The sequence below is a fragment of the Caloenas nicobarica genome, chromosome 4 (genome assembly GCF_036013445.1).
Source record: "Caloenas nicobarica isolate bCalNic1 chromosome 4, bCalNic1.hap1, whole genome shotgun sequence".
NCBI classification, from domain to species: domain Eukaryota; kingdom Metazoa; phylum Chordata; class Aves; order Columbiformes; family Columbidae; genus Caloenas; species Caloenas nicobarica.
In genome coordinates this window covers 22,561,989-22,583,464 of record NC_088248.1, presented here as the reverse complement: position 1 = coordinate 22,583,464, position 21,476 = coordinate 22,561,989, and the positions used below count along the sequence as shown (strand labels likewise).

Below are 21,476 nucleotides of genomic sequence, written 5' to 3'. Positions count from 1 at the left end.
TGATTAACGCCCATTTCATGTTGGGCCGAACTGCATTTTCCAAAGAATCTTTGTCTGAAGGTATCAGCAGATTATAAAGGCAATGGAAAATCAATTAGCTGCTAATTAACAGACTCACCAATAATGCACGTACCTTCACTTTGTTAGGGTTTATTTTTGAGGCATGACCCACGTAATACACATTACTAATAATTATAGTATCTCTCCTATCCAGTTTTGCGCTGTGTGAAGGTATTTAAACTATCTCCTTTTTAAGTTTAACACTAGATCTCTTACTATAAGGGATTCTGCAGGTTTGGAATCATGCACCTGTTTTATAAACCTGTTTCAATTTCCCAGAGTTCTTTCTGAAAAGCGTACATCAGATCTGAATTAATGTTGTGGTCCCACGACTCCTACATTGAGTGTTAATTCCACCACTTACTCCTACTCATCAATCCCCTGTTCATACCTCCAAGGCCGGCACTTTTTTGCCACAGCATTAAATTAGTAGTTTATGACAAACTGATTGCACACTGTGACTAACAGACTTAGCGGAGTCACCATTTTCAAGGATGTAGTTCCTCCATTCTGCAGCTATAGGCTGCTTTTTTCCTGCAAAATCTGTAAATTTATTTCTTAATATAACCAAGCTTATTTCGTTTGAATGGGTGCAACTTAGCACATGACCACAACTCCTACATAACTGCCACTGCCATTACTTGCAATTCCTCCTTTGTCCCATATGTAAATACATCACCAAGGATTTGTATTTACCTTTCTAAATACTGCTACTACATTAGCATTCCTCCGGTTTCTTCAAACTTCTTCAGCATGCCACAACATGTTTTAAAAATTAACATTGCCAAGCCATATAACCCCATGACCAGAGAATTTTTTTAGGACAAGTTAGACAGCTTCACAGGCCTACCTGTGAAGATTTCTGCTTGATTCTCCTGATTATAAATCCCACATCAACTTTCAGAGCTAAGTTCCATTTAACAATTCTTCAAAACATATACTGACTGCTATCTATTTCCTCCTTTTTTTTTTTTTTCACCCCCCTCCCCATCCCCCTGCTGTATTCTGCTTTGTGGAGCCAGTAAAGATCCTAAACTGCCAGTGACTAAAAAGCCATTAAAGTTTTGACATGGTTTGTTTGTTAAAGATTGTATTAAGTATTTGCTGGAACTTAATCAGGTTTATGGCTTTCATTTTACCTCTGAATTCAGGGACTCCCTAATATTGATAGCCTCATATTTTTTCCATTTCTCTCCTCTCACACGTCTTTTACCTCGAGCGTTGTTCTCCAGTGAGCAGCATTGTCAGCTTTCCCACTTCTGTGAAAAGGTTGACTGCCACATTGTACTGACAGGTCCTTTCAAAGAGGAGCTCCAGAAACTTCCTTTTCTTTTCTACCACTTGAATTCTATTCAGCTTTTACACTCTAAAATAGGGAAGATGTGATTTCGTTTAAAGCTCATTTACATAACTCTTTGAGTATACAGTGTGGTGCTCTTGGTGCCTCTCTCATATTTGGGTGCCAAAGAGTGCCAGAACACATGAAGGACATGAGGGTTCCCAGTATAAAAGCAGTAAGTCTGTACGATACCTCATAAATTTTTGTCAACATTCCATCCATCAACTCTTCACCTTGTCTATATTTTGGGAAGTCTCTGAGTGCCTTCAGCCTTCAGCATGGCTGTCTTTCTAGAGCTGCCACCAAGCTGCTTCTACAACTCACCTCTTCATCCTACGCAAATAGGTCTAAGATCCAATTTTACTCTCAATAGAGTTAAAACTTGTTTCACATTCTCACCACCTTTTGCATACTATTTAAATTTTTTGACTGCTCAGACCCTTTTAAACTGTCATCTAAATTATCTTCTTGTTTCACTGTTCTAATCGCAACACTCATCCAGGCCTTTGAGCTTTCACTGTGCCTCTGCAGCAGACATCCGTGCTTTGTTTTTATGGCTGTTCAAAGTTCAGACCAGCCCTATCTAGAAAATAAAGCAGCTTAAGTTCATCCTAACCATTTACTGGTTGTGTCTAACTGGTACTATGTACCATTTGGTTTCTAACCCAAATATTCTTCCTCCTTCCCCCTGCCCTTCTGTGCCTCGTATCACCCTTTCTCATAATGAAAAATCCCTGCAAGGTAAGAAAGTACCGATATACACTAAGACTTACCTCATTTAGCTTTCCTCTAACATATATGTAACCCTCAAATCCTTTTCTCTTTTGTCTGGATAAGCCTCAGATAGTAAAGGCTCTTAGACCCTCCACACCAGAAATCTGAACCCAGCTTCTACCTGAGTATGACATGCCTCCCAGTTGCCTTTTTTTCCTCTCCTTTTTCCATCTGTCTAGTCTAAGAATATTTTTTGTTGGCATCCGAAATTGAAAGAAACCAAAATACTTTGGCAGTGCCAAGAGCAGATCCTTACTTTACTCCAAGAATTCTAAATAAGAAAAAACATTTGTAACAAACCAACAAAAACCAGAGAGCTAACGCAATGTTACTTGCTCGAGTGACAGAGTTTGCTTCCAACTTCAGCTTAAGTAAACCAAAGAATTACATACTTTACTATTAAAAGGAAGACTAATCTTTAAACAACAACATTACAACCAACATGTATAGTTTAGGGGTAGACAGGATAAAAGCAGTTTATGAAAGTGAATGTTTCTGGAGCAAAAGAGGAATATACTACAGTTTCTATTGAGATACACAGAACAGGCAGAACAGAACTGTTGTATATGTTTTAAGTGCTCATCAGATACACAAATCATGACAAAATAAGAAGATAAAAGACATGTTTTATTCCACTTTGACACAGTCACATAGGTCTAGTCATAGACAAGGGGTGATGGGGAGAATTACAGAGGAGAGTAAATTAAAGATGCTGCAAAATCCCTAATATCACCTTCAAGTCTGACATTTTCTGCACCATGAGCTGGAGAAGCAGCAGCTGCACTGCTGTGCACCCACCCATCCTCCCCCATCAGCATTACAGCTGCATCCAGCTCTGAGAAAACAAACATTCGTTCACCATAAATAGCTAACTTTCCACAATAATACAGAAGTTTAACCAAGTAGAAAGTAGCTTTGCTCTTATGTTAATTTGTGGGTATATACTATGTTTTCATTTTAATAGGCATGTCATAGATTAGGGATAGAAAGGAAATATGAGTATCCTAAATATCCTCTGCCAAGCAAGAATTTAGTTCCATATACCAGAGCTTCAGCATCCACAGAAAAAACAGGCATGAAAACATAACTGAAGATTAGTTGTCTCAGTTAAAAACCTGAAGTGATACCATGATACAAATTACCGATTACTTTAAAAAGTCAGACATTATATTATGAAAAAAATAACCTTATCTTCTTTAGAAGATGCTCTAAGAATTCCAATATGATTTAAATTATTGACATGAGGAATCCAGTTAGGTTACAATGGCAACGGAACTCAAAACAAATTACTTGGTACTGAGAACCAGAATATTCACATCATATTTATAACAGAAATCAAGAGGGAATTTGTCCTGAATCAGTGCATCTTAACTAAAAGGAAAGGAAACAGTTAATCCCCTTAATCAGCCAAACCCGTAGAAAAGATGTCACTAACTCACATGAGCAAAGTATTTGCATCTTCCTGTGCCTACAGGAATACTCACTCCAGAAAAGATTCAGCCATTCCTGGAAAGTGAGAAGTAACTGTAGTGGAGAAAGCCGTATGTGATAACCAGAGCAATCAGAGGACTCTGCAGTCAAGAAGTCTTTTCTGGATGCAGGGCTGCAACCTTTGTCACTATTCAGAGTGCAAATCACCAGTAATCATGCCAGGCACCAGGTGAACTCATTCTTCTGCTTCTCCAAATTTATAAAGTTTTCTGAATTAATGAAGTCATCTGTTTCTGAGGAAATTGGGTACTTTTGTTTATCGCACCACTGAAATCAGTCAACAGAATTGTTTATTACTTGCCTCCAGACTATGAAATTGTGCTACTTAAACACATAAGTTTCCAAACTAAGGTGAAAACACATCAAAGCAAGCTAATAATGATGCATTATTTGGTTAAAAATAATCATAGAGAATGCTAAAACTAAGACACTTATTTCAGTGTTCCTGAATAATGGGTATTTTGGAGGTCAGATTCCCATAAATACTTAGAAAAATAGCTCTACATTACCGCATTTCATTATCAAAAAGTATCCATTATCCTCATTGTGTTGCAAATCTTATACGCTGCAGTACTGTCTTAGTACGCCATTAGTCCTTCCTTAAATTTAGACATCAGTAGACTCATACACCCTAAAACCAACAGAGCTTCCATGCAGCAAATGGACAGCAGACAGCCCACATATCTATCAGTTTCCTGCTATCTTTCAAAACGCATGCAGTAAGAATTACATCTCTATGCCAGGTATTTTTTTCTCTCAGACAAAATAATTAACGCAACCATTATAGCTGACTACAGATTTTTCCTAGATAAAGGCCAACTTTTATATATTTTTTCAAATGTATGCATGTACAAGCACGTGGATCTTAGGCACAAAGTAGCTTTCCTGTAGAAAGACTGTTTTTCCCAACTCCACAATGATTCAGATACGTCAGGAGAAGGAGGAAGCTGCACTAGACAGAATTTGCCTTAAGACTGGTTGATGCAAGCCAAGAATTGTAGCCAGAAAGGTGGGTGTCTGAGTTGGGGCTAGGAAAGGGAAGGAAATGTGCTAATCTGCAAGTTAGTTAGGGGCAAGTGGGGGTTTTGGGACCGTTCCCCTGCCCTCATCCCTTTTGATACTTTTTTGTTTATTTCTAAAATAAAAAGTTCAATTTCTTACAAGCATCTTTCTAGATATTCAGCAATTACTTTCAATAAATATCTCCATCACTGCAGGTCCTCTCTCGAAATTCAGGAGAAATATTGCTTGGATTGCTTCTTTACTTCAATACAATCCCAAAGACACACAGAATTGAAGGTAAGCCTTTTGCTAAGCAAGCTAAAACTAAAATATGTAAATAATGCCAGTTTATTCTTCAAGCTGTAGAAAAACAGTTCAAGACGGAGTCATGGATACAAGGTTGGGGTGTTAATTTATATCACATAATTAAATTTTGAAACACAACAGAAATCAGATACAAGCATGCAGAGGAGTTCCTCTTTTGATTTGTGTATACTATGATTACAAGAGCAGTATCTAAACCCAAAGATTACTCATTTTTTACCAGAGCTTGCTTGGCAGGAAACCACACATGACCTCCAACCTTACCAGGCTGGCCAGATGCCAGACATGAATTGCATGGCTGAAAAATGCAGCAATGAACTGAAGCTACTTCCTGAAAACTCTGACGTATTGTAAGATAAATGGATTGTCCCACAGCTTTCATAGGTTTTTGGTAGCACTGAATGTTTGGGGTTTCCGTATGTCCAGGTAACATCTACCTATGGACTAGATCTATATTGAAACCTACCAATAGAACAGCTCTAGTCTAATCAAAGAGAATGAGAACTGTGGAAAACCAAAGCAAGTCACAAATGGCATCAAAGACTCCAAAACTCAAGAAAATATTCTTCCATGCTTCCTTTTCCATTGTGTTGGCAATTCAGCTGCTGATTAGCTGGAAAATGTCTTTGTAAGAGTCCTTCCACCCTCAAAAGGTAAGGTGTTTGAAAAGTCATCTCCTATCATGCTGCTTTCTCCTCTTATTTTGCTATTTAGCTTACTTCACTTGCAATTCCTTCCCATGACTTTTTAAGAGAAGTTTCTTACCAATAATTCCACAATCCATGGTGGTACCCAGATAGCAACAAAGACTGATTGCTCTCACATTGTGTATGTGACAGGTCTCTCATAAGAAAGCCACTCTGAAACATTTTCAGTACACTGGTGACACTTGGCTCTGCCCCCTTCCTCATTTTGTCCACCTCTCTCCTGTTGCCATAACAGTGACTTCAACAGAGGGAGGGATGAAGCAGGATGCCTATGGCCCTTAAGGAAGTTTTATCAGCTCTTTTAACTGAACATTCAGGTGACACGTTTGTTGAGGAACCTCCTAATCTCCTAGCTGATTAATTTAAAAGGCAGCAATTAGGAAAACAGATTTTCCTACCTCAGCGTAGTTAGATCAACATTTTCTTCCATGCCTCTGATATTCCAGGCTTAGATGTCTGCAAGTGCAATTTATATATGCATATCTTTTTTTTTCTTTTCTTTTCTTTCTTTTTTTTTTTTTTTTTTATTTCACACATCTGGAGGAGGCTCAGGGTTGGACTCAGCTGCACTGTGGATGGGAGGTTGTGAAGATAGATCCAGGAGGCTGTGCAGCACACAGGCAGCACCAGGCAGCGCTAATGGCCGGGGAAACAGAAGTGAACACACTTCTCAGTGAATTTACATCCGTTACAGAACAACAGAAATGCACTCGGCTCAGCGGTATAACCAAACCTGCCACATATCATGCATCTTCTTGCTTGCAGATTCCCACTAACCTGATCTCCAAGGCTAATTTGCTTGGCCCCAATCAAGTAGCCTTAAGATAAGACTGCAATCCTAGCCATGCTAGTCCCACCGCTATTGCTTCTCCATGATATCCCCGTAAGTACTCCTTCAATCTCTCTGTTGGTTCAGTATGTTGCAAGTACAGGCAGGAAGGAAAGAAGGGGTACTAACATAATTCACCTTGCATTGTTTAAGTGCAAGTTTCAAGAGAAGAAAACAGAAAATAAAAGAGAAAAAGAAGAGCAAACAGGACAAAGACTTCCAGAAGCTAAAGAAAGAAAAAGAATACTTTTTTTTTTTCTGACCGAACGAAAACCACTGACAGAGTGGGAGCAAAACAGGAAGAAGAATCATATTTCCTAACTCGCATATCAAACTTTTGGAAAGTTCTTCACTTCCCCTCCAAGACCTTCTCCTCTACCCTTGTCACCAGTGATGGGAAATGAGCACCCTGTGTGAGGAAACACCTCATTCAGTGAAATGCACTCTCATCCATAGGAAGCTGAAAAGTAGAACAGCTTCACGTCTTCATTCTGCTTACACTCTTGTGTGCTAGGTGAGAGCATCTACTTTCAACCAACAGAGGTTGGCCACAGCACAGCTGGCACGTAGCAAAGATACGTCAGTGACTTCCATGTCTGGGATTAATGGCTTTTAGCATGCCAAATTGGCCTTCTTACAGTATTATGTGCCCTTGCATGTCTGTGTGCAGAAGGTAGAGAATTAAAAAGATGAAGGATTGCTACAGGAGATCAGAGATTTTTAATAGTGCCTGGCCTTAAGGAAAGACTGACCCTTTCTCCTGAACTCCCCATTCCTTCTTTAAATTCAGATTTTTGTTCTAAGTCTATTCATATTCCCCTTACCTACACCTTTGGTGCATGTGTGTGCACATGTGCAAGTGTTTATTTTGAACATTTCTACAAGCTCTAAATTTCATATACTGAAAGTGGACAAGCACTGGTGATAATACTAAGGCAATTCTCACACCAACTGCAAAGATTTGACACGTCTTTTGAAAAGAAGTAGAAGTTAGGAGATGTCTACTACATTATGACAACTAAATTTGCTTTCAGATAACTGTGCAGCAAGTTGGCTGTAGCAAGTAGATTACTCGTAGGTATTACAATGGCAAAACAATGTCTATTGTGTATACAAAGCATGGACCAAAATTATTCCATACCTCCAAGAAAACAGGTACCTTGTAGGAACCCAAAGTTTTCCAAGCAGAAGTTGATTTTCTGACAGGCAACTGGGACCCTGTACATACCCACCATTACGTAAGAAAAAGCTTCACCTTTACTGGCAATAGCTCAAACAACTTTTACTTTGTACAGCACCCATCCTACTCAGAGCCGTAAGGTGGAAAAAGCTGTGACAGATCATGTAGAATTGCAGGAACTATTCTTGCAGCAAGGTGAAATATAAACTACCTTAAATTTTACATGGCAAAGAGCAATCATCCTGCTCTTCCCCTTACATCTAATATTGGTGCACCTATTTTCTAACAGCCTGTGTGTTCTGCTCAGCTGTTAACAATAGCTTTGTAAGCAAGTGTTGCAAGCCCTTCTGGCTTGTTGATATGGCTATGTAGCTGCTTTTCTTTCCATTTCCCCCACATGTGCCAGGTTACAGAAACACTTCCAAGCAGCAGATTCAGAAATAGAAGGAGTTCAAGGCCAGGTTTCACACCTGCAACCTTGCAGCTCTGAGCTGTTACAACCCCAAAGACCAGTCTCATTATAAATCCAAGGCTTCCTCAACATCTAGGTTTATGTTCAGTAATTCCAAATAAAGTTTATGGTTTTCTACTTATTTGTTTGGGGCAGGAAGGGATGGGAGGAGGAGGGAGAAGGAATACTACACGGAAGCTATGCAACCATTACATGTATCACATTTTACTTTGATGAAGTGATTTAATTGAATGCCATAGTAGTTCATGCAAATTAATTTATCACTCAGTTTAAGACACTATCTCACTCCAATTCCCACAAAAATAAAATCAAAAAGACCTACTCCTATCTAATATTACGACACCATCATATTTTGGCTTCCCTAAACACTACAGGGGGTAATACAAGTTAGCACGAAGTTTTAAAGCATTATGCATCAGTTCTGAGTTGTTTTTATTTTAGAATTCTACACAACAATTTGTTTTCCAAAGCACTATAATCTTCAGTTTACAGCAGAAAGCTATCACAAACGCCCGACATGCCTCCCGAGTTCCTCAGTACGGCAGTAGAAGACAAACGCGTTAAAAAAAAAAAAAAACAAAGAAGCCCTCTATTTGAAACCGGTGTATTGTGTCCATGTATGTGCCAACGAGAAATTTTAACACCTAGGGTGTATTCAAAAAGAATAAGGCATCAGCAAGCACTTCAGCTTAAGAAGTGTATTTTGGTTTGTTTAGAAAACAGGTTATTATGTAGTTGGATAAATTGCCAAGCAAGACACATTTCTTCACTCCAGGTGTGATTTATGCAACTCATGCTGACTTTGTTCATCTCGGACTGCATTATACCGCCTACCTTAAACAGGACTTTTCTTGCCACGTTGCTGTAGTAGCCCTGCAAAATAACTTAATAATTTGTGGTACAGAAAAAGATTAAACAAAACAAAACAAAAAACTGTCTGTTTTGCTAAGGGAAAATTATATAAAAATTAAAATAAAATTGGAAGGGAACAAAAGTGTAACTCTGCATTGCCCTCAAGAAGAAATATAAACAGAGCTCTTTGATACATACTGACTGTCCAAATGGAAAATAAAGACGCAATGACATTTTTAGAAGAACAGAATAAACAACTCCCTGTTCTAAGTAACAGTCCTTCTCTCTGCATAGAGAGACAGAGGAAGAATGCAAAGTTGTTCGTACATAGCTGAGACTGTAAGCCACAGGAGTTTCTGCAATGCTACTTAATTCACCCTAAAATTCATTCAGGTAGTAGAAAGAAAAAAAAATATGCCCAAATCCCATGTCTTCATTTTAGAAGTCAAGAAAACTCTGGAAATGATCCCAACGTAAATCTGAGACAAATCTGCATTTTGCTGAAACAAGAACTTCAGGGTTCGGCCACTTACAAAAGCAGCTCAGAGTTCCTCATTAAATCTGGTTCTACTTCAGACACTGAGATGCTGAAAAACTTCAGAGTGAAAATTTAGTAACTGGCTTACCACAGAGGAAAGAAGTTGAGAGAAAAACAGTATAATCTGTGACTTAATTTTGCCTTTCAGGAAATGAAGATCCTTACAGTAGTAAATATAATACTTGAATTGTTTGCAAATAGTTTTAATCACCTAATTGCCACATACAAGGAAAATCTATGCACTATTAGAAGTAAGTACAGCTAATTACTAGAAGGCAAAATAAAGATTTTTATCAAACATAGTGTGTGTTCTTCAGCTATTATATCTATCAATATTTATGTCACAGCCCTTTCTGGGTGGTTGCTGCATGTATTTTGTGTGCAGTCAAGGAGCTTCCCAAGAGCAAACGTGCTTTTAAAAAGAAAAGCTGGCCCAAACCCTGCATTTCCAATTCAAGCAGTGGATTCTGAAGCCTGTTAACTCCCTGGAGCAGCTGATAGTTAAAGACTTGTTTCCGCTTTTCTAACAATTTCCTGGTTTGCATAACAATCCTAAAAGAAAAACACTGAAGAAGTTTTCCAGCACAGAGAGATTTTGTCTGCAACATACTTCTAGTTTCAAGGCATAGAAAATATTCATATTTAATTACAATAACCTTAGAGATATATTTGTCTACAAATATATTTATGTATAAATATGTATCAGTTATTTACTTTAAAACAAGATTATGATAATTTTGCCATATCCAGGAAATACAAAACACTGGCTTATGCCTGGTGCTTAACTCATGCCATTGTGAATAACGAGGGGGGAGGGAGGGGGTTTAATGTTTAATTTCCTGTTAAAAACACACACAGGATAAAATCTTCCAGAAAGCAGTTATAAAACATGCATTTGTTAGCCAAGAAACTAGGTAAATATGGAACGAAGCCCGGGCTCACTTTTATTCCTTCCCACCCACCCTTCCAAAGAACAAAGTAACCCAAGGCCATGGCGCGCATTTAGAGGCACTGAGCTATAGTGAGGGACTAGATAATTAATCAGTCTAGCTGATTAATGCATCCTGTATTAATTGGTGCAGTTCCTCAGGTAACACAATGATGCTCAAGGTACTGTACTGCCAGGTATACTGTGCACCTGCCAACCAACCATTGTACCAACTACTGACAACCTGCCTGACATAACTATCTAGCCAAACACAAATAAAATAAACATCAGCATGTAGTCAGGACCTACCACCAGCCAGTTACTAGCAACAACAAATTGAGAATACTGCTACCTTCAGTATCAGAGGATATATTTTTCAGAAGTTACAAGGGGAAATATTATTTTCAGATACCACTGAAACTCAGTGCCATCCATCCTGGAACTATGTCTTCAACTGCAGCAATTCAGCCTTCATCACAGTTCTACCATGATAATAACATACTAGATTATTCTGCAATGTACCACACCAGAATTCCCAGACAAGTACTGAATTTTTGTATTATATATAACAACTACAGCCTTTAACAATCCCAGTTCTGCTCTTTGTTGAGATGTCCAAATTAGACAAAAATATGGACTGTATTTAGGAGAAATTGAACACCTATATAAGTTTTTAACAGTAACACTGTATTTTTGGATAAATAAAAACAATCCATCAAATACTTTCTGTCTACAGTGTTAGGGTCAAAGTCAGGTCTTCAGTGCACACTTTGCAGTATGGAATTGGAGAAGTTGTGGTACTTCTTGTGACCTGCTGGGATTCACATTCAAAATTAGATGTAAACAACTCTGTGAGTTGCTTCAGTTTTGTTTTGTTTTTCAAATGAGGATAAATTTATTATTCCAGATCTAGCTCAAGAGCCTTCTTAGCTTTGGTAACATATTATTCCAATTAACACAGCTTAAGCTTTTTAAGTAGATGTACCTTAAATACCTTCTAGTCATGGCACTTAGTTTCATATTTGATGCAAGAAAAGAAAGGCACAGAGATTATGTCTCTCTCTGGTGAATTAAACCTGATGGCAGGCATGCTGAATTTCTTGCAGATTCTTTGTAAAACTGGCTTTAAGACAATAAACAGCCCTGAGTTTATTTCTCAAACCTGCACTTACAGCTGTTGTAGGTACTATATTCATGCTCTTTCCTTAAGAAATCAACCACCATTGACCACTGATTTAATGACAGTTCATCAGCAAATCTCATACTACATGAGGTCAAAATCTTCCTGTTTATTTTGACTTGCTGATAACTGAGGTTTAGACCCTGATCCGATGATTCTTCATGTGAAAAGACAATTGACTAACAACATTAGGAGGGAGAAAGAGAATAGGGTGGAGAAAATCTGTAACACAGAATGAGCCCTGACTTGTCTTCTCAGTACTATACGTACCCCCAAGCAATGACATTTCAAGGAAAATGGTTATGTTTCTGGCCAACAGTCAGAGTATATAAGATGTTATACACCCTTTTTTGCTACTGTATTTTGCTACTATAAACTCCATAGAAAAGCAAGGGTTTTTTTTCATTGCTTTTCAACAGTAAGACAAATTGACAAGTTTTTACTGCTAGTTACATCAAGGTATTAAAGATTCAACTGAAGTATTCTCCAGTGCACTGGTGACCTGAGCCTCTAATCCAGATGAATTTAACTATAGAGTGCATTAGCTCTTCTCGTAAAAGTTTTGCTTTAATTTTAGTTCTTTCTCCATTTATCTTATGGTTGTGAGATCTTGAGCAGAGGTCAAAGACATTTCCCCACAGAAACAGGAGCTGCTTCTTTTTTAGAGGGGAAAAGCATATTTAAGACAGTTTGTCCTACTTTTAAATATATGTCACAAGACAATACTCTCTATCCTCTGCTTTCTCAACTCTCCTTGCTTCTTTCCACGTTCCAAAGCAATTAAACAAGCATGCAGTTGCATGTACACACATATACAAATGAAACATGAAATGAAAACACTTACTGATGATAGGACACACAGCCCATCTGCTGCAAAGACCAAAATTATCAGTAACATCTTACCATCATCCAGCTCAAGACAGAGATTGTACACAGCCAGAGGCCTCTTGATACGTTGTCCTTGTCTTCGTGATTGCCTTGGTGGGGCATTTGGAGGAGATACTGACATAGAGATTGGCTCGGGGAAAGTGGCATCAGGCAGGGTTTTGAAAATCTGCAATCAAGAACACAAAGGGTGTTAATTATTTATCACAAAGAGCAACCTGTGTAATATGCAACTGCAAACCATTATCAAACAACATTTGTTTTGGATTTCGTTCAAAGAAGGCAGGAGCCAAAAATCCATTCCTTCAAGTTTGGGAATATGCCGTGGGTCTTTAATGAGTGCTTTTAAAATAAATAAATAAATAGAATATTAAAATAAGCATGAGCACTGTCTACACATTACCAAGCTGCAAATCAGTTAATCCAAAGACAAAATATTTGCAGCCATGCTTGCCAGCTAGGATGGAGGGGAAGGGGAAAGAGGGGGATATTAACTTTATGAACCAGAAACCAAAAAGTTTTACAGCTTTAGCTAGGACCTATAATTTTGCCAGAATACATACTCATTTTAATTTTCAAAACTTGTAATATCTTTATAATATTGGTCATTTTAATTCAAAAAAAACCCCAAACAAACACGCCCACGCAAACAAAAAAAAATACTCCTGAAAAGAGCAAGGGAAAATTTTTGAGAGGTTTTTAGTCACAGATAAAATAGTAACATGAGAGGTTTTTAGTGACAGATACAATAGTAACATACCACATGAGAATTTTTTCTAGTTCTTATTGCATATTGAGTCACATTTATATTAAATGATGATATTCACAAAGACGCATATAAAACAATTGCACTTCTTGTCATCATTTTATCTTTTGAGTCATGATCATTAGCCTTACTCCATACAAAATACCATGTCATTTCTCTCTGGCTTAACCAGCAATGGAGATTTGTTCAACCAGATAGCATTTCTACTTTAACTGTCACATACGGGGTGCAGTCTAATTATGCCGATTTACTTCTAGAAAATCATCAGTATGCTGATGTACAATTTAACAACAGCCTTTTCCAAGTGATAGTGGCAGATTCACATGAACAAATTAGTTCAAGATGTATTTCATCAGAGAAACCAGTAGATAAAGAAGAACAAAAACAGCAGCTGTACAAGAAATGCCCTGCGTCTGTACAGCACCTTACAGTAATAATATAACAGACATAATGAAACAGTATATGGTGTTCTTTTACTCTGCAACTTTACATTGCCAGGTATCTGTATAGGAAATATTATAAAGAGGACACTAGTAATGAATCACTGAAGGAGAAGCCGCTTATGAAGAAGAAATTCATGCAGAAGGTATAAAGAGATGCCACAGATAATACATTTTTAGATCGTTACAACACATATCAGATGCAGCATGAAGCTAAAAGCCAACCAGGCTACTCTACAGGTGAGAAAAATGCCATAAGTATCCTGTGGTAAGGCACTCAAGACATCACGTTAAAAGTATAGGAAACTCTACATGCCATCGTACCCTAGCCTGTTAACCCCAAACATTAACACATGTAGGAATCAGATGACCCAAGAACCCACATCTACACTGGTTTATAGCCACTTAATCATCACTCTCATACTAGCAGGTAGAAGACTGTGCTGGTACAAAATAACCTGAAACACCATTTTCCATGGAAACAGTGAATGAATGATAATATTGCCAAAACTGGTCAGCAGTGGGCTGGAAGCCTATATCTGGTGTGCAAAGGAAAGCTCCAGTAGAAATATTACATTACCTTCCTTCCCAATAAGTGCATGTTACCATGGAGGAGGTAAAAGGATGTAATTTGAACTTCCCCACACCAGTGTTAAGAAAACGGGCTCCCACTCCTTCATATGCCTATGAACAAGGGATTATGAGAGAGCACCAAAATAGTGCAAGGAACTCTCTAAAAACTGCACGTTTATAAATAAGAAAGGAAATATGTCCAGCCTGGTTCTCCCCAGTACAGACACGGCAGCACTCTCAGACAGTGACAAAGCTCGAATTGCACTCAGAGTGCCAAAGCCATTTCTTAAAACATGATGCAATTTATAATAATGAAATCTAATGTGCACCTACATGGCACTTGGCTAACAGTACCACAGTGCCCCCTTATGTGTAAATACAAGGCCAGATGGAGCAGTTTTAGGGATAAATATTTGCTCCTGAAAAAATGAAAAGTACCAAAACTTTAAATGCCATCTTTTCCATGGACTAAGTGTTGCATTTGGGCTCTCTGGTAAATAACTCTCTGCCAAGAGGTTTCAGCATTTTGTTTACTGTGTCACATTCCGCAGCTGTGTTTATTTGTACAGCCTTATCCATGCATCTCCTCTGAAATTAATGATGGTGAGAAGAACAAGTTTTCCCCAGGAGCTTTCCTGTATGCATTTAGGTGACTTGCATCTAGGTTGCAGTAAAGTTTTTTCCTTGTCTCTCACAAATCCTTCAATACCCTCTTCTAAGACTACTAAGATGAGAAACTAAGAGTCACAAAAGAAAAACATAATCAAGAAAACCATAAAGGCGATCCTTACTCAATGATACTCAGTACCAGACAGGCAAAAGGATAATTACCTGGAAACAGGTAATGAATGCAAGTAGATTTCTAATTGTAAGTAGCTATGTGATGTGAAAGCAAAAAAAAAAAAAAAAGGCTGGTGGTTTGTCCCATTTTATGGGGAAAAAAAACCCCATACAATAAACAGGAGAAATAACAAGAAAGCCATGAAGTCACACTTCAAACAGCAGCAGTCCAGCACATGCTAGCTAACTTCAGTGATACCACTAGCAGGTAGTCACAAGCTCCCCAGAATAGTTCTCTCTCCCCTAATAAAACAAAAGTTACAGGTACTAACTCCTCTCTTTCACTGCCAGGATAAGCATACCACTGCTACTTTTAATTTTTGTTACTGGCAGAGCTCTGCATCAATGTTTCCCAACAGCACTGCTCAGCGCTACCCAGTAGCAGCTCTAGGCTGATGGCTGTCAGCCTAAGTTCCATACTAACTTGCACAACAGTATGGACAACACCTGACTAAGTTTCAGAATACCTTCTTGCACTGCAAGCTGTTGCTCTCAGATGCACTGCAGGGCAGCTGCATGTATCCAATCGGATGGAAACCCTCCCATGGGAAAACAGGACTGGAACATGCTATTTAATAGAAGATTTCTTTGCTACTCCAAAAAAGCCTCCCTTCAAGTAAAAGTCACATCTACCACCATCACTCATCTCGATTGCAGAAGTTACTGCAGCTTAGACTAATGCCTGTATAAAGACAAGAATGAAGACTGCTCATTGAATTACCTCACTCAAGAAGCAATAGAAATGTACTCAGCCAACCTCAAAGGTTAGTTGAGGACTTCACAGTCACATACAGCATTGTACAGTTTTTGAAACTGTGGCTAAACTGCATTAGATTTACAGAATATCAGTTCTCTACAATTTAGTTCTCGAAAGCATTGGCATCCTGCTACTGACCTACTTGGGGGCAAACTCAGAAGCTAAGTGAAACAATTTACATATGGGAGAAGACTAACACATGTAGCACTCAAAATCTTATCAAGCAACAAATCTAATGTTTAGTCACTCTGATCCCAGTTAGTCCAGTAGTTTAGATGGTTGCTTAGGTCTCATCTTACGTGAAAGCAGAATTTAAAGGTGCGCACTGACTTAAGTAGTGGATCAGGCTTCAAGCCTGCAGTGTAAAAGTTACAACAAAAACAGATGAGACTGTTGTCGAGTGATTTAAAACATTGGTATGTTTGACCTATTTCTCTCTATGCAATAGCACAGAATAGATATTTTACAGGGCTAAAACAAACCACAAGCCATCTTGGATATACAACGCTAATAACAGCTCTGTCTAGAGGACTGAGCCCAAGGCCATCCCAACATAGAACCACTCCAGTTCGTAAACCTGTGTCCCACAAACTCTATGGAAGCGTTTATTGAGAGTAATGAGCCAAATTCAACATATTATCATACTGTATTCTACCAGCAGATCCACATGGCAGCAGCCCAAGGAATTTTGCCAGATTCCCCTTAATCTGCAACAAGAGTGTTGGACTCCAGATCCTGAGCTCTTACTAGAGCTGATTTTAGAAATTCAGAAAACCCGTGGAGGATTCAACTAGGCCTATTCCATGAGTTTATGACTAGATGTATAGCTGTACATGGAAACGTAGATTAGATTCTGCTGCTATAAGAGAATACTGATCTGTTCTTTCTGGTCTCAAGCAGAACTAATTAATGAATTTCAGTATGTTTGCCAGGAATCACTTTAGGAAAAGACCCAGACATCAGGTCATCTCTGTCTGCTTTGAATCACTGGGGTAATTAAAATTTTCTCTAAAAATCAGTGGGAGGCAAACAGCAAGGACAGAATCGGCTGACAAAGAGGGGAGAAAAAACTGGAAGCTTAGTAATAGAGCTAATGAGGATAAACTTATAAAAAATCATTAACAGCTTAAAACTGTGCCATGATTTTGTTGCAAGACAAAACCCCCATTCATTCTCACAACATCTACCACACAGAACATGCATCTATTTCCTTCGAATATGTGAACAAGAAGTGGAGTACCAGAAGTTGCTGTCTAAAGCAAAGGGAGCTAGAAGCTGCAATGTCATTCTGAATTCTTTGAAATTCAGCTAGCAGTATAGCCTCCACTACTAGTCATATTTTTTAGAGGACACTGTTTCTCAAGGCAAGAACATCAGTACCAGTTTTTATTTGGGTCATTTCCCTTCAACACGTACTTGATTTTCAGTTGGTAAATAAAAGAAATACACACAGACACGTCAACTGTTGTTTATTGAACAACAGAAAATGCCATTCACCTAGGCCACATATACTGCTCTGCCCTTATACATTTTATGGCTATTGTACTCCTTGCATTTCCATGAAAATTGTTTAGTCAACATCCATTTCTTCTTCTGGTTCTCAAAGAATATTCAATAAATATAAAACAGATGCACAAGAAATTTTTGACGTTTAAGTAGAGTCTGTGTTCAGCATATAAAATGTGCTGATTATTTCTACAGATCATATTAAATAGTTTTGAAAAAGCTTTACAAAAGCTTCAATAAAAATTAACAACTTAATTAGAATCCTTAAATAACTTACCTCCCCAAGGTTACCACCTTGTCCACTCCAGTACAGGTGTGCCTGCCTCGAAGTAGTTATCCTGAATTTTGCGCTTCAGCATCTACACACTACAAAATATGATTTGCTGTGCACTGGCTTCTAAGAGACTGTATAGGATACAGATTTTCTGAGACTTTGGATTTTGAGTCTTGAATTCCACTACAAACCACAAAACACCTTTATACAATAATCACAATCACTATATTTGGAAAAAAAAATAATCAAACCAAGCACTGAAAGATAGCTGAAACTAAGTCTCTAGAGGGCCACCATGCAGAAAACATCAATAATGCTTTTGATGTTGCCTGGCAGACTCTATTTAGTTGCAGTGCAACTGAGGATGCAGCCTGAAAAGTAACTGGGTATAAGTCAAAACTAGAGAGAGGAAATATCCTTGGCTGTGAGCCGCACCACAAAGCACAATAAATAAATAAATAGAGAGATAAATAAATAAATCTAAGACAGTCTTTTCTTCATTGCAAAGATATCATTTGCTGAGACCATCTGCCTAGCAGCCTGACTACCCATAACCGAGTAAACATACTGCTTTTAGGGCTTTGTGGACACTGTGAGTCTCAATCTCACACTAAAATTGGAATATCTGCTCTCTGCTCCTCTTAACACTAAAGGAACTAGAGCTTTGGACAAACTACAGACTACTAGTGTGACAAAAAAAAATGGGGGAATTTTCAGACAACCCTGATGTATCTCTAGACCCTAATAGCCACTCATGTGGTGTAACTACCTAAACCATGTAGCTGATGTTTGAGCTTTAATGAAGAAACGAAATATAGCCTGTAAAACATGACATTACAGTCTGGAGGACAGCTGTGAAAGGATGAAAGAAAAAAAGAAAAAAACCCCACATTCCAAGGTTAAAAACATGCATCCTTTGATCGCTTGTGAATTATGAGTTGGTTGACTCAGCTTTTCTAAAAGTAGCACCCCGACACAAAGGCTGCAGCTCCCACTGTATCACATCTCACTCCACCTTTTAACCATTCACAAGGAGAACACTCTTGATAGCAGCCCCTTCACTGCCATGAACCAATCCGTTTTATTCATTGAAGGAAATTAGAGAGTTAACAACACACCAGGCTTGAAATACCTACACATTTGCCCACCACACCAGCAGAAACAGCAGATTCACATTCGCTTCTGTGCTCACCTACTGTAACTCATATCAAGGAGAGTATTTTAAAAAGGTCGTCCTTCCCCGTTGCAGTTATACGTAATACTTTTGTGTATCTCAGTTATAGGAAATACTTAAAATAGCAACCAAAAAAGCCTTTAAATTAAAATATTAAATACTCAATCCAATTAACTAGCTATCTAAAACATAAACATAAACTCAATTCAATTAACTAGTTATCTAAAACATAAAACAGAAAATAATTCAAAAGGAGAATGTTTGCATGTACTTTGTCTTGCAAAAAGCATGAGAAGTCCTGAGAAAATAAAAGGCGGCACTTACAAATCTAAGTCAGGAACCAATAAAAGCAACAACCATGGCCAAACACACCACAGGTAAACATGATATACATATTCATACACAAACAAAGATATATATCTCTCTCTCACACATAGCCTTCTATAAAATTTATGAACGGGAATACAAATAATTATATATTGAGAACAAAAACCTACATTTGACCCGCTACCACATTGTCATCGTACAAAGCATCAGAATGAAACACCAAGATCTTTGCAAATGACAGTTTCAACTGTAGCCAACCACACAGCCTTGCCGGTATTTTCTTCTCCACAAATTTGCCTGCTGCCATTACAAGGATTTATGTAATCCTTGCTTTACACAACATTCTCTGCTCTTTGTTTTTGTTAAAATGCATTTCTTACCTTATGACTGTAAGGTCCTTGGAGGTAAAGAATATATTTTTCATTTGTGTGTCCAGCACTCACTGTAATGAAGTATTTATGCTTCATTAGTGTAAATGGCACGCAAACAAAAATACTGGAAATAAAGAATTACCAGCTGATTGCCACATCTTGTTTATTCAAAAATCTATTCAGTGATTTAAAATACACTAACCTCTCTGGCAAGGAAAAGCTTACTAGAATTGTGAAGAGTACATACAAAAACACAAGCACACATTGCACTATTATCCGTTAGCGTTGATCAGACAGGATGGCATTCAGGTCAGTTTACCCAATATAAAGAAAAAAAAAGTTTGTAAATTCAATACCTCCACCACTGAAAGTTGCAATAAAGTATTATTCTTATGTCACACAGCTTCTGCGTAAGAATTTACTTATTAAACTCTTCAGGAGTACAACAACTTTCCCCTTCCCCAATGCTCCTGCATAATTTCATAGAATATTTTGACTAACAAAATTTCACTAAACATCCATTTTAGCATTCTCCATAAGGACTTCTCCTTTGCCTTCTCCTCCAAACATGCAAGCACAGCACCCTGACTATAAAGACTGAAGCGTGTATTAGTCAACTGAATTCCACTCATCATTTCTGTTCACTTACTTAGGAATGCTGCCTGTGGGCAGTTAAAGATGAGATCTGTATCACTCAGAAATTGCATGAGAAGTTTCCCAAAATTAACTGGACATAACACAGTCAAACCAAGAAGGCCGAAGTCTGTGTCCATATTATTTGTACATGCCACGTATTTGTAGTGTAGCACCTCAGCAGAACACTTCCCGTGCCTGAGAGCACAACTTTTGTTTTGATTTTCTTTTTTAATCTAATATGGTTATTCATAGTACGTTTTGTTTCTTCTGAAGCAGTCTAACAGCATACAAATCCAGATATTGATCCAGCTTCAGTTCCTGTTAACATCATCAACTGCAGTCACAAACAGAAGTGGAGATTTGATATAGCCTTCTTACTATGCATAAACTACATTAAGATTTAGAAAACAGCAGTCTTTTAAACAACACCACAAAAAGATTTGCAGTCAATTTACCACACTCTGTGTGTGTGTCTCACATGGAAGTGCTTTCTGCTATCCACAGGGCAGAGAAAGACTTTAAAGAGTTTGCACACGCTTACAGTGGAACAGAAGAGCTGCTGTGGCTTCCAAAAGAAAACATGACAAATTTCTTTGTTGTGCCTGCTGCCCTTTCTGCTTTACATTCAGGCAATCATTACGGCATGTAATTTGAATTAAGTACAGGAATAGTTTCAATGACACTTCTGATTAGTTACATGCTGAAAGTTAAGCATACACTGAATACCTTCATGAATGGAAGCTCATGTGTTTCTTTACAAACTCTGCCTTAATGGAGATACCTTAATGTAATTTTTTTCCCCCTTCAAGTCAAAGACTTGTTGACTTGAGAAACATTCAGCCTGAGGAGGTTTCAATTTGCTGCACCACAGCAAACCACCACAATTACTATGCATTTCTTCTTGGTCCTCCATTGTAGCCAAAGGCAAAGTGACACAACAGCTCAAACAAGCCCTCTTTAGTATTTCTCATATGTCGCTTTACCAGGACTTGAAAAGATCTGCTGTGCTGTCAAAAAATACACTTAGTTTAGATGATGGCAGGGCCACTGTTTCCTAAAGCATTTACCTGCAACAGAACTGCTTTAAACTTCCAGTGATTGCTAAATGGAGACGTGCCACACCTGACTGTGTCACTTCATGCTCTCAAACGAACAACGGACTTCATCTGCTTCCATTTCTTCTGTCTCACAAATACGGCAAGTATTATGTACTGTAATACGTTTTAGGACTACAGATTTTCCAAGTATTAT

At 38.1% G+C, this 21,476-nt stretch overlaps 1 protein-coding gene across 5 annotated transcripts in view; it reads right to left on the bottom strand.

Annotated features, from left to right (window-relative positions):
• Positions 1-21,476, bottom strand: part of ARHGAP10 (Rho GTPase activating protein 10) — a 147,291-nt gene that overhangs the window by 27,811 nt on the left and 98,004 nt on the right. For all 5 annotated transcript variants that reach the window (XM_065633193.1, XM_065633198.1, XM_065633194.1 and 2 more), the window contains one exon: positions 12,580-12,730. In XM_065633193.1, coding sequence (XP_065489265.1) covers positions 12,580-12,730 — 151 coding nt within the window. The remainder of the gene's footprint in view (positions 1-12,579; positions 12,731-21,476) is intronic.